The sequence below is a fragment of the Hesperophylax consimilis genome, chromosome 11 (genome assembly GCF_061612785.1).
Source record: "Hesperophylax consimilis isolate HC1 chromosome 11, BYU_Hcon_1.0, whole genome shotgun sequence".
In the NCBI taxonomy this organism is placed as follows: Eukaryota; Metazoa; Arthropoda; class Insecta; order Trichoptera; family Limnephilidae; genus Hesperophylax; species Hesperophylax consimilis.
Window position 1 is genome coordinate 25,967,545 of NC_142846.1, and position 12,480 is coordinate 25,980,024.

Consider the following 12,480-nt stretch of genomic DNA (forward strand, 5'->3'; position numbering starts at 1 on the left):
TGAGAGTGTCCGAGAGTGGAGAGTTTATCCGAGAGACTCTCCGAACTGGAGTGTGATTGTGAAGGGCCGCGCACCTGTATTTACTTCGGACCCCCACTCCTTGTCCTGGCGGAGTGGCGGGTCTGTGCGCGACCCTGTTTCGTGGTATGCGAATGTTTCGCGTGTTGTATTATTGACCACAATGGACAAAAAATTTCACAAGATGCTCCTCTTCACGATCCCTTGCCCGACCCAAAGTACTTTCTTCCAGCATGTTTATTAATTAAAGAAGCAAAGATTCAATGCTAAAGTGTGGGGGTCCCCGGCCCAACATATTCAGGGTAATCATAAATATCTTTTTAAAAACTTGCATTTGCACTATTGTTTATTATGCTAAATAGAGTACGGCCTTTCTATCTGTATTATGTATTTATTTTGTTATACCTTCGGCTGAACACTCGTAAACATTATAAATACAATAATATTCTTCAGTTTCATGACCATATGTATTACTTTTGAGTAGCGCCGCTCTCATTGGTCTGCCGGGTGGGTTAGCCAACCCGGGGCATGGGTCAGCGAGGCTCGAGTATTAAAGCCCTACATAAATCTACCCCGGCTCCCCGCAACCTCATTCCGTGATGCGGGCTGCATTATTACATTAACTCTTTAATTTCCAGGTATGACAATGCAGCAAGGTGGGATGCCTGTAGTTTCCATGAATCAAGGGATGCAGATGAGTGCCATGCAACAGAACATTCCCATCGTACAGCAAATACACCCCGTAAGTTTTATTCCTATCCCAGACAACTCTATAAATAATAATACATATATCGCTTCCGTCCATCAATCCATAATAATAATAATCATTCAGACCTATCTAGATAGTGAACAGAGATGTTGAGATGTATTGTAGCCTGGGTACCAACTATTGTTGTTGTGTGTTCAAATGTGGGTTACTTTGTTAACTTTCAACTGACCACGGTATGTAATAAGTGAATGTAAATCGAGGTGGAAGCGATGAGTTTGTTGACTTTTCTTTAATTTACCTGAATATGTCACAAAGAACGCAGATGTATCACAAAGAACATAGATATATCACAAAGAACAAGCATATCAAAGGAATAGGTAATCCTTTACGCCCTATCAACAAGGAGGGTAGCAAAGGAATGTGGAAAATAATCTAAAACTGCACCTCTACATTTATGTCTGTAAACCACTTTACATTGTTTTTTCCCACGATTGTTATAACTCACGCAAAAGAGTAGGGGATTTTACCATTATGTTGGTAGTTTTTTGGGATGCACAACCGTGTTTCCTAGTCCATGATCCAATGTTTTGCAGTGTCCCATCACGAGGGCAGCTATTATACACTTCTAACTGTCTAAAATGTTGGCTCAAGCGGAAGTGCAATAAAAAACACCTTTCAAAGTTTATTAACCATTAACCAAGATTATAGCAATTGAGTATCAATGAAGGCCTCCTGTGGGTGGTTAAAGGTTAGTTATCTGAAGATTGGTTGTTATTGTTGTTAGTTCGGCCCCGGGATGATGGTGGAGGAAGTTTCCCCAATGCCGCCCTCCCAAGCCCTGACTAACCTTACCACGGTTACTCACACACAGGTACCGAATGTCCAAACCATTCTGTATGGGTTTATGTTGTCCGCTGTTACAAGGGTACACTTCCTCAGTTGCAATTGTTATTTATTTCTTTGCAATAATTCTTTGTTTTCTTGTCTTCCTATTGTTTATTTGCAGTTTTATTTCTCTTTCTGCGCCTTGTACCAGTATAATATTTAGTTTCATACATAATTCAATGTTTTGTCAGTTGCTTTAATTTTATTCGCTTTTGGTGTTTGTCTGTTTCCACTAGGGAACCGCATTAACCTAAACATGTCTTTGTAATAAAATCATCTTCTTTTCGTTACGCTGTTAGCTAGAAATCTTCTCGCAAACTACAATTTTTTGTTAGTGCAATAATTATTCTATTTCTGTGCAGTTTTATTGATGAATGCCTGGAGAGTGTATTTTTTTTATATGGATGCAAATCTATGCAATATTTACAATCACACTCTCCAGAGGTAAGGTCATTTAAGAGGCCAATAATTTGTAAAACAGGTATTACCAATGCTTAGTTCTGCATCTCGGAACGATGAATGATCTGTGCTGTTCAACAGGTTATAGACCATTATATACTGATAGTATATAATAGACTGAAGTCTAAAATTTAGATATCTTCTCGCATTGATAAGTAAACGAATTTGAACATTGTTAAAAGTATTTGAATATTTTGTAGAATGCCCTGGGTAACTCTGGAATGCTGCAGAACAGTCAGCTGATGAGTTCTGCGGGGCTCCAAGCCACCCTTCACACGGCGCAGGGCTCCATCATGACACTTCCTCAGCCCCCCATCATGTCTCCGCAGGTACAAATACATTTTTAAAGAAAATTAATATTAATTTTCTTTTATACTGTCTAACTTCTAGTAATACTTATAAATTTTATTTTACTAATTGGATTCCACGACTTTTATTTGTATTAATTTTTCTACAGGTGAATCTATGAACTGGGTTGAGATTGAATTCCTATTCCAGTGTCAAGATCTTGTTATGATATATTTCCATGACCCGTGTTTGTATATGTCAATGTTAATAATTGTAGACAAGAAGACAGAATGTAGGTGCCCCCTCTCCCTCCCTGAATGCGGCGGACGACAATGATGAGTCTCGAAATCCATCAAGCGACGCCGAAAGAACCCTTAGTATGAAAACAGAAGCTAGTAGGTGGATGGAGTCTCACCGCCCCTTCTCTCCCCTACAGAGATTTAGCTTTATGGTAACAAACCCGTCAAATTATTTAACTTGGATCTTACTTTATTGTATGATGGTGTATAAAATATTTGTATGGTAGATGAGCCAGACGGGATTGGCTTCACCGCAGGGCACCCTGCAACCCCCGCAGAACCCCATGGTCCTGGCTCAGCAGCCGCAGGCTGTCATGTCCCCCATGCAGAGTCCCGCCCCCGCCTCCCCTGCCCAGCTGCAGCCTCTTCAACAACTGCACCAACAGCAAATCAACCAGCAGATACAGCAGCAACAACAACAGCAACTGCAGCAACTCAGCCAGCAAGCCAACCTGCAGCCTAACCAGCTGCAGCAGTTGCAGCAACAGACTCAGCAATTGCAGCAAGCCACTCCGCAGCAGATACAGATGCTGCAGGCACCCCAGCAGCAGCAGATGCATCAGCCCGCTCAGCAACTGCAACCCGTGCAGCAACAGTTGCATCAGAATCATCAACAGCAGCAGCAACAACAGCAAACACAACTGCAACTGCAACTAATGGCAGAACCGCAACCCATGATGTCTTCTGTCCCCACTACCCCCACACTGAACACCCCAGTCACAGTGAAGATTGAACACGAACCTAAGGTAATTAACATTTTTTTTCATTTGGTTGTAATTTTTTTATTACATAATAAGTATACAGTAGAACCCTGTTAAGGCGAGGCTTAAGGCCAAATCACTATTTTGATTCATTCTTATAACGAATTGGTGTACATTGTGAATACCAAAAAATATGCTTTAGATAAATTGAAGGTTTTCCTATCGCTTCGCTTCAGTAGAATACAAAGAAATTTATAAATTACTCAATAAAAAATATATGTAACACATTTTTAGCTTGTAGCTCCTCTTAATTCGAACCCCGTTAATTCGAAAAAACGCGTTATTCGAAATTTTCACCCAAAAATATCCACAAAAAAATTTTTTCTTACAAAATGGTTTTTTAATTAGAAATTCATAATTCGAAATTTATTTTTGTCCGCCCACGAAAATTTGTTTGTGTAATCAAATTTTATCATAAATCTAAATCTAAAAATCACCCGTGGCTGTAAAACGCTGAAAAATGTATTTTTACGTGGTTATGCTTCCTCCTAATTAGTATTATTATTTTGTAAATCTGAATCGATTTACAGTGGAATGTTGTATTTTTTCCAATTTATTTCCAATATCGGAGTTTGAAGGGCTGAGAAAATTGGTTTTATGCAGAAATGTGTCGTGGTTTTACGAATTTACACCAAATATCTGAATTTAATAGGTATTTTATTTTTACAAATTTATTTCGAATATCCGGCCGCGACGGAATTCTTCCGCGAATTCTCGATAAACGCGGAAATATATCATATTTTAACGAATTTAAATTCAGACATTCTAAATAAAGGTCCGGCCGCGACGGGAATTGGCCGCAAAATCTCAATTTACGCATAAATATACCACATTTTTAGGAATTTATTTAGAATATCTGAATTTTAAAAGGCCCGCCGCGACAGAAATCAGACGCGTAATTTCAATTTATGCGGAAATTTATTGTATATTTACTAAATTTACTTGGAATATATGACATAAAAGATCCAGGGTGACGGAAATGAACAAAAAATTTCGATTCACGTGGAAATATGACGTATTTTTACGAATTTACTTCAAATATCTGAATTTAAAAGGCCGGCCGCGACGAAAATCTGCCGAGAAAATTCAATTTACGATTAAATATATCATATAAAGAAGAAGAATGAAGTATATCGTATTTTTACAAATATCTCAAATTAAAGGGTAGGCAGTGACCAAAATCGGCCGCGAAATTTCGTTTTACGTTTAAATATATCGTGTTATTACGAATATCTGAATTTTAATGGTAGGCTGCGAAATTTCGATTTACGCGTAAATATCTTATTTTACGAAGATCTGAATTTAAATGGTAGGCCGCGAAATTTCGATTCACGCATAAATATATCTTAAAAAAAAAATCAGAAAAGGAAACGGTCACATCTGGGACACGAACCCAGGACCCTTGTCTTTCCGGGACAATGCTCTACCAACTGCGCTAATGGGACCCTATCCTACTCGGTCACTTTTAACTGTATCATACTTCGAATAAGAACTACCAACATTGTCTTCATTTTTTCACCGCACATTTTTATTGGCAACTATCTTTATGTATGATCGCAAGATTCAACCCGAACTAAATGCAATCCAGACAGCGTCTTTTAGATAAACCTATCTTATTTTTTATTTTTAATGTGCGACATCTGTTGACTTTTCTGCAAGTCTAGAATGAATATTAATTTTTCGGAATAACTTAATTGAGTAAAACCTCAAATTGTAATATTTAAATATTGAAGACAATATTAGTGATTTTTAAACGAAAATCTGAAACAGAAAAATCAGAAAAGGAAACGGTCACATCTGGGACCAGATGTGACCGTTTCCTTTTCTGATTTTTCTGTTTCAGATTTTCGTTTAAAAATCACTAATATTGTCTTCAATATTTAAATATTACAATTTGAGGTTTTACTCAATTAAGTTATTCCGAAAAATTAAATATATCTTATTTTACGAATTTATTTCTAACATCCGAATTTAAAGGGCCGGCCGCGCAAATTTCATTGACCCGGAAATGTGTGGTATTTTTACGAATTTACTTCGAATAACTGAACATGAAGGGCCAACCGCGGCGGTGATCGGCTGCGAAAATTCGATTTACACTAGAATAATTCGTAATAATACGCATTCACTCCTAAGATACTACCCAAATTTGAAGGGGCGACCCAGGAACTCGACTTTTGGCATCTTTTTTTCATAAAATTTAGAATTACGTGGGAATTCGTTAATTCGAAATTTGATTTTTGATATCCCGTGGATTTCGAATTAACGAGGTTCTACTGTAGTTCATTGTACTAAATATTCTTGTTTCTTTGCAGTAAGATAGAGAAGAAATTATAACATACTATAATTGAAATATCATAGTTAAATGGTGAACTTTATTTATTTATTGAGTGGTAACATTGCCGAATTCCTCCTCACGCTCAATAAGTAAATTTAATATAAATAGCACTTGGTTTGAACTTAATTATTTATGTCAGGGGAGATGGTAAAAGATCCATTTTTCTGAAAGTTCTAAATTTCATGTGCGACCATCATGTTTTTTCTTATTTGTATCATTACATTTGTCGAAGTTAAGTTTGAAGGTTAGGAAATATGCATAAATTATTAAAATAACCCAAACTAATAACCTATTTTGTGCATGTTTTTCCATATATTGTTGTGTTGTTGAGGAAACTTGGCAAGGGTAATTTGATTCAGTTTAGTGGATGAATTTAACCCCTGATTTGCGATAAAAATGATCTAAATTTTGATTTTAAAAATATGTAAAAGAATATCCTTGTTTAGTTGTCGCTTACTGCCTGTTTTTTTTTTTCATTCAACTAAAAATACCACTTTAATAATAAAAATAAAGTTTATTTAGTTACATTATAAAGGTTATTGTCATTTCACTTTTTTTCTTTTCTTATAAAAAAAATTCACAAACTTTTTACAAATATTTCGCAACATAGAAAGCAATGGCAGTCAATGTTTTTTTGGAATATGTGTATTATAATTATTTGGAAGTGTCTATAGTTCAATTTTAAATGCAATTACAAAGCGTTGAGCTGCCCATTTCGAACACTACTTAAATTATATATCTCACAGTAATACAAAAGAAGATCGACTTTAATGAGTCCGTATCAGCACTCGCCATACAGACTCAATAATACTCTACTACCGTCTTTGTTCTGTGGACAAAAAGACACGAAAAGACCCAAGGGGTTGATAATAATATAAAAATAATTTAAAATAAATATAAGAGCGGTACAATGTCAAGATCATACAATTTGGATATTTATAATGGGTAGACTGATTCAGTATAAGACTTAAAAATAATTACATAAAAACACATTTAAATTGAAAATGTAAAAGCAATTTAAACAATTTGAACCCAGTAAAATATTGACTTCTTTCAAGGGTTAGTATTTTTGAATTCTATTGAAGATTGAATTGGTTTTAATCATTGAAGACAAGATTAACGACTCAAATGAAAAATGTGGAACAGAAAAGACAGAAAAAGATTCATTCGCATCTAGGAATTGAGTCCAGGACCTGTTCCTCATTTTGTGCTCTGACCACCGAGCTAATCCGATTAAGTTATTCCAAAAATAAGAATTGATTTTAGTTTAGGAGGGAATTTATACCAAGCCTTAGGGTCTGCTACTTCAGAAATGCCATCTCCAAACTCTGGACTGGTTCCTTCAACCTTATTAGTCGTAAGTTAGTATTTTTACAATCAGCATCTTATTTCTTCTAATCATGATAATGTGATTATTTATTTGTACATCAGATGGTCAGCGTTGGCAACTCTGCCATGGAGTCCTTGATGAACGTAGAAATCTCGGTGAGCGACGTGTCGAGTGGTGCCAGCGCCGTAGTCCAACCAGCTGTCTCTGTCCTAAGTCTTCCACCTTCCACCTCTTTGTCTATCGGGGCGTCACCAGCCGGAGGCCCCATCGTCACGGTTGCTCAGTCACAGGCTCAGACCAACACCACACCATCAAGTACCACAGGTACTTCTTTATTTTATTAACATTTATTATTTTTATTGCTGTAGTATTTCTGATTTTAAAGGCAAGCTTTGTTATTGCTATAAAAATTACTGATTTAAGTTGCTATTGCTGTTAAAACTTCGCACTTGCTGATTTAAAGTCAAGCTTTGTTATTATTGCTATAAAAATGATGCATCACTGATTTGAAGCAAGCTTTGTTTTTGCTGTAATAATGACACCCCACTGATTTCGGAGGCAAGTCTTGTTACAACTCTAAAAATGATACATTTATGATTTGATATTGTAAGAATATAACTGCCTTTAAAATTAGTAATGTTCAGAAGAGTTTGATTATCAAGTCATTCCTGTCAATAATTTTTGTCATTCCTAAAAAATTATATAATTTTCAGACAGCGAAAAGAAGCCAGACATCCTCACCATAACCTCGACATCCACATCTGAGCTCGACCCCGGAATAGAGAAAGTCACCCGAGAGCTGTCGGCCATGGTCAGCAAAACGGAGTCCACCATCAGCACCAGCACCAGCACGAGTACCAGCACCGGCACGCAGCAGGACAAGGTGGCGCCACCTCCGGCTGAGGCGCCAGTGACTCCCACTCCTCAGACGGAGCCCGCGAAGAAGACGGAGACAGTGACCAGTAGCCAAGCGCAGTTCCAACAAGTGCAGGCCAACCTTAATGTGATGAACCATGTTCCCACTTCTATAGGTATGGCAATACAATTATTAATACTTAAAACATTGAGTGGCTTTCGTCTCGGTAGACCTTTATAGTCATTGGGCCTTACTTAAACGTGTTTTAAATTTTATACAGCTGATAAACAACCATTAATGTAGGGTAAATGGTTGTTTATCAGCTGTATAAAATTTAAAACACATTTATTGATAAGGGGTATTGTAATTTTTCGTTTTATAAATTGTTTTTTCTTTCTAGGTCTGCAAACCTCCAGTGTATCAGACAAACGTCTTCCCAAAGCCATGGTCAAGCCCAACATCCTGACCCATGTCATCGAAGGCTTTGTAATACAAGAGGCTTCTGAACCATTTGCAGTAAGTTTTATTAAAACCCATCAGGAAAGTAGTCTGTATCTTTTGCGTTAGCTAATACGAGTCGCATATAAAGTACATACAGATGAACTCCCGGGGGTTGAGTCTGTTATGTACATTACATACAACTCATTATATGTAATGCAATATCAATTTAATTTGCGTTAATAATTGCGCAAAAGGCGCAGACTCACCCTCTAAATTAAATTTTTATTCTTTTCATGGCATAATGAATTTTGAATGCTTTCATTGATTTATAATTATTTAACCATTTTTTAGGTGAATAGACCTCTACGTGAATGGACAGCCGAGCGAGAAACATCTACGCAGGAAAGTAGGGAATTACCGGGATCTCATGAAAGAGGTAAATAATGAATCTCAATAACCTTAATCTAAAACAATATGAATACTTGATGTTACATCTTTATAACAGAAGTCATTGAACATCCAATTAATTAGGAGGGGAAAGTGGCGTGAACATCTCCCTCCCTTTCGGTGATTTTTTTATAAATGAATATGTCAGTATACAGGCAGGTCGCATCGTAATATCACTATTTAGTTCTCAAAAATAAAATCTGCTTACCAATTACTAGTCCTTTTTACAATGGCTCGCAAATTGGTGGCTGCGTAAAAACTTAACTACAAATCCCAAATCGGACAAACAAAAGGTCAGTCTTTTTTCAAAAATCGAATATTTTGTTATGCTATTTAGTTCTCAATATGGGTACCGCCGCCCCTTGAACCACTTATTGGCTAACCAACACCTCTGCCATAGGTCACTCCAAGTGGTTCGCTTTAGCAGGGGTTCATGGTGTGAGGTGTGTTCAGGATGCGCCTACCCGCCAGCTGCGTGGTGTGCCAGATCAGGAGAGACTGGAGACCCTTTTACCTCTCCAACCTTTGGTCTCTCGGCCCATCCCCTTGCGTCGCAGTTGGAGGCATATATTCATATATGTCACTCCTGGACACACAGATCCATAGATTCCTGCCCAACCCTCATTCCTTTTACCTTCCCAGAACTTACTATCCTTCTCTTCCTTTTAAAAGACCCTCCACACAGCATCCAAAAGATGACATAGGCCCTGTAGGAAATTAACTTTCTCAGGGCCTCCTGTGTGGGGTTAATGAAAAAAGAAAAAAATATATATTTAAAATATCGAAAATTTTATTATTTTTGTGTAAAATAATAAAATTTGATAGTTTATTTTATTAATTTTCAAAAGCAGTTTTCAGATATGTTCATAAATATTTCAATTTTATTGCAAAGCTGAAATACTCCGAACTTCTGTCATAATATGGCTGAGGCGTGAGAAGTTTAACACTTTTACGAATGTGTTATAATTTACTCACCTCGCTTTAATTTGCGCAACCCGATTTGTAGACAGTTTGGTTAAAAACGAACATTCAGACCGTTGCCTTTCTTTAGCGAGCTTTACTTTTCTGCGCAGGGTCTGGTTATTTCTATGTTCACTGTTTGGTGATCAACGTAAAACTGATTTCTCAGTTTATTCAAAGCATTCTTGGGGACTATGGAGGGTGAACTATCCGCATACAAAAATATTATTAATAACCAACCTGCAATAACTGGAACTACTCAATCTACTTCAATGGAAATATGTGACGCAATTACCGAGATAACAGAAAGGAATTTACGTTCGAAAAATCTAATTCTGCTGAACGTACCTGAAAGTAGAGACGAGAATCAAACCAACAGGATATCTGATGACAACAACAAAGTATGTTCAACGTTAAAAATTATCGATGATACACTACAGATAAATATTTCTAAAATATATAGGCTTGGCGTAAGAAAAACTGACAAGATCAGGCCAATAAAAGTAGAACTCCAAGATTCATATCAAGCTAAGCAAATAATCATAAATAAATATAAACTGAAAAATGGCATCAAAGTTAAACAAGATCTCACGCAGCTGCAAAGGAAACAAATGACGGATGTTTGGAAAGAGTTTGAAACGAGAAAAGCGGAAGGGGAAACAAACATAACAATTAAGTACATAAACTCTGTTCCAAAAATAATAAAAAACGTGCCAAAAAACTTAAACAGCACCTAAAATTGTTTGGGTACTACCAAAATGTCCGCGGAATGAGAACTAAATTACAACATCTTAAAATAACTTCTCCCACATTCCCACATGATATTTTGTTATTAACAGAAACATGGTTAAATGAGGACATCAATTCATCGGAATTAGGTCTCAATAAATACAACATCTATCGTCTTGACCGTGACCCCATTACAAGCAACAAATCAAAAGGAGGAGGTGTAATGGTGTGCATATCTAAAAACATTTCATCTAAAAAATTGCCAGTTAAACACAAAAGCGTTGAACAGATGTTTGTAATGCTAAATATTTCATCCACAAAAATCATTATCGCTTGTACTTATATTCCACCAATGTCAGATCTGCAAATATACAAGAACCACATCGAGGATGTAGAAACACTAAAATATAAATATCCTAAAGCCAAATTTATAATTGTAGGCGACTACAATCTTCCGAAAATCGACTGGTCTTTCGATAAGAACAATGAAGTGATTATTAACGAAACAGAAGTGCAGTGTGTCAAATCTAAGGAAATGCTTGATATGTCTTTTTTCCTAGGACTAAAACAGTTAAATAAAGTGCATAATTCTTATAACCGAATGCTTGACCTAGTATTTTCTAGTGACTTAAGTACAGTGGTAGAACAATCGGATGAATTGTTGTTACCTTTAGACCAACACCATCCCGCGTTAGATATTATTATCACAAATGAGTCTAGAAAATTGCAGAAATTAAAAACTTCATCGTACAATTTTAAAAAAGCTGACTACCCAAATATAATTGATTATCTTGACCATATAGACTGGTCATTTCTAGAAGATGAAAACAATATTGTGAATCAAGTCCAACAATTTTATTCAATCCTAAACACTTCAAAAGAACGTCATGTTCCAAAAGTTAATTTTATTGCATCCCTTTACCCTACATGGTTTTCAAAAGAATTAAAAGAATTGATTTATACTAAAAAACAAACTCACCGAATATATAAGCAATCTAGAAACGTCGATGATTATATAATGTTTACTAACATAAGAAAGCAGTGCAAAGAATTGTCTAAAAAATGTTATAATGATTATATTAGTTTAATAGAAATGGAGGTTCATGATAATGTTAAAAAATTGTGGAACTTTTCTAATGCTCAGCGTAAAAATGATGGTAGTTTACCAAATATTATGTATCTGAATAACAATTGTGCGGATAATATCGAAGGCATTGTCAATCTTTTTGCAGATTTATTCAAAAGTGTTTATGATGATAATATTACCGATAATGAAATCCCAAATGATATATCACTTGAAGAATCACTTAACCTAAACCATTGTTTTATTGAAATAAACGCTATAGAAAAGGCTATAAAAGCATTAGATACTAATAAATCCGCTGGACCGGATGGTTTCCCTCCAATATATTTAAAATCTTGTGTTCGCAGTTTGACTTATCCATTATTTTTACTATTTAATAAGTCTTTGTCGTCAGGGTGTTTTCCAAAACAGTGGAAAAAAAGCTATCTTACGCCTATTCATAAAAAGGGAGATAAAAGCGATGTATCGAACTACAGACCAATATGTATATTGTCCGCTATTCCCAAACTATTTGAATCGTTAGTCCTAGATGTAATATGTAAACAAATTAATAATATTATTGTACCCAACCAGCATGGCTTTATCACAGGTAAATCCACCCTAAGTAACTTGATCATATACGAAAATTACATAACTGATTCTCTTGCCTTGAAGCATCAAGTGGATTCAATATATACTGATTTTTCCAAAGCATTTGACAAAGTTAGGCGACATATCCTTGTACAAAAATTAAGTATGTTGGGTATCAAGGGTAATCTGTTAAGTTGGATTGAAAGTTATCTTAGTAAAAGAGAGCTATGTGTCAAAATAAAATCTGTGGAATCTTACATTTTCGAAGCCACAAGTGGGGTCCCTCAGGGGTCTCACCTGGGACCAATT

The 12,480-nt window shown here is 36.1% G+C and overlaps 1 protein-coding gene across 7 annotated transcripts in view; it reads left to right on the forward strand.

The window, feature by feature from the left end:
• LOC149419974 (uncharacterized) overlaps window positions 1–12,480 on the forward strand; it is a 47,422-nt gene that overhangs the window by 28,882 nt on the left and 6,060 nt on the right. For 5 of the 7 annotated variants that reach the window (XM_089637403.1, XM_089637402.1, XM_089637405.1 and 2 more), the window contains 9 exons: window positions 657–760; window positions 1,512–1,598; window positions 2,272–2,400; window positions 2,637–2,810; window positions 2,886–3,404; window positions 7,186–7,408; window positions 7,798–8,115; window positions 8,341–8,456; window positions 8,733–8,817. In XM_089637403.1, coding sequence (XP_089493529.1) covers window positions 657–760; window positions 1,512–1,598; window positions 2,272–2,400; window positions 2,637–2,810; window positions 2,886–3,404; window positions 7,186–7,408; window positions 7,798–8,115; window positions 8,341–8,456; window positions 8,733–8,817 — 1,755 coding nt within the window. The remainder of the gene's footprint in view (window positions 1–656; window positions 761–1,511; window positions 1,599–2,271; window positions 2,401–2,636; window positions 2,811–2,885; window positions 3,405–7,185; window positions 7,409–7,797; window positions 8,116–8,340; window positions 8,457–8,732; window positions 8,818–12,480) is intronic. The other 2 variants (XM_089637408.1, XM_089637407.1) reach the window with 2 other exon arrangements.